The sequence below is a fragment of the Salminus brasiliensis genome, chromosome 15 (genome assembly GCF_030463535.1).
Source record: "Salminus brasiliensis chromosome 15, fSalBra1.hap2, whole genome shotgun sequence".
NCBI lineage: Eukaryota > Metazoa > Chordata > Actinopteri > Characiformes > Bryconidae > Salminus > Salminus brasiliensis.
This window is the reverse complement of record NC_132892.1, coordinates 36,516,772-36,517,816: the sequence shown is the minus strand read 5'-3', so window position 1 is coordinate 36,517,816 and position 1,045 is coordinate 36,516,772. Positions and strand designations below refer to the sequence as shown.

At 56.6% G+C, this 1,045-nt stretch overlaps 1 protein-coding gene across 1 annotated transcript in view; it reads right to left on the bottom strand.

Moving 5' to 3' along the window:
• wfikkn1 (WAP, follistatin/kazal, immunoglobulin, kunitz and netrin domain containing 1) overlaps positions 1-762 on the bottom strand; it is a 6,904-nt gene extending 6,142 nt beyond the window's left edge. The window contains exon 1 of the mRNA XM_072657423.1: positions 481-762. Within this exon, the coding sequence (XP_072513524.1) occupies positions 481-666 (186 nt within the window). The 5' untranslated portion in view covers positions 667-762. The remainder of the gene's footprint in view (positions 1-480) is intronic.
• Between the last annotated feature and the right edge of the window lie 283 nt (positions 763-1,045).

Below are 1,045 nucleotides of genomic sequence, written 5' to 3'. Positions count from 1 at the left end.
CACACACACACACACACACACACACAACCGAGTAACACAAACTCACAAAGAGTGCGTTTCTGCCCCCTGGTGGTAAACAGGGACATTACACTGCGCTGTGTTCAGCCGGCACAGGGAAGCCTTCGCCCGAATGCAGCAGTGCAGGCTGAGGCCACCAGTCCGTCAGAGCCCGACTCCGCCCACTGCAGGCCCACCATCAGCCGGACTGTGATGAATCACGCCAGGTGATGTGATTCACTACAGGTCGCTATAACTGAACCGCAGTCTGGTGAAGTGAGCAGGGCGGTGAGCTGAATGATGGACATGCCTGCCAGCCTCACAGGCTCTGCAGCGTGGGGGTTTGGCGCCCTCTGGTGGCCGCTGAGCGCTCAGCAGCCTCCTAATGTCTTATGTGGTATTGGAGGTGTGTGTGTGTGTGTGTGTGTGTGTGTGTGGGTGTGTGTGTGTGTGTGTGTGTGTGTGTGTGAGAGAGAGACTCACCTGGTCCTGCTCGCACTCCCTCTCGCACGTGCTCTGCGCGTCCACCCACAGGTTGGTGTTTAGCTCGTTGGGACAAACACCGGCATGCGGCGCGAGCGCGGCGCGAGCCCCCCCGAGAAGCAGCCACAGCGCGAGAATCTTCATCATCATCATAATCTTCTTCATCCTCTTCATCTTCATCATCATCGCACAGAACCGATAAAGAAGGAAAGTCCGTCTGAAAGCCCCGGATGGTTCTCCGAGTCCGCGCGGAGTTTCTCCCTGTCTCTTTGAAGTCTGAGCTCGAGTCCGTCTCTATGGAGACCGACCATCCCGAGGCGTCGCGTGTTCACGGGCTGTGCGCGCTCGCCCACAGCAACTGAGAAAACACTGACTGATCTGTTTGTTTTCAGGGCTGATCAAAGGAGCTCGCGCGTCCTGACGGGCTATTGAAGTCCGGGCGGCTCTGTCTGTTTATTTATTTATTTATTTATTTATGTTTCTCTTCACACCCGCTTTCAGGCTGGCCCCGCCCACACTGCGCTGCGATTGGTCAGAAGTTTAGGCCCTCTCGCTCTCTCTCAGC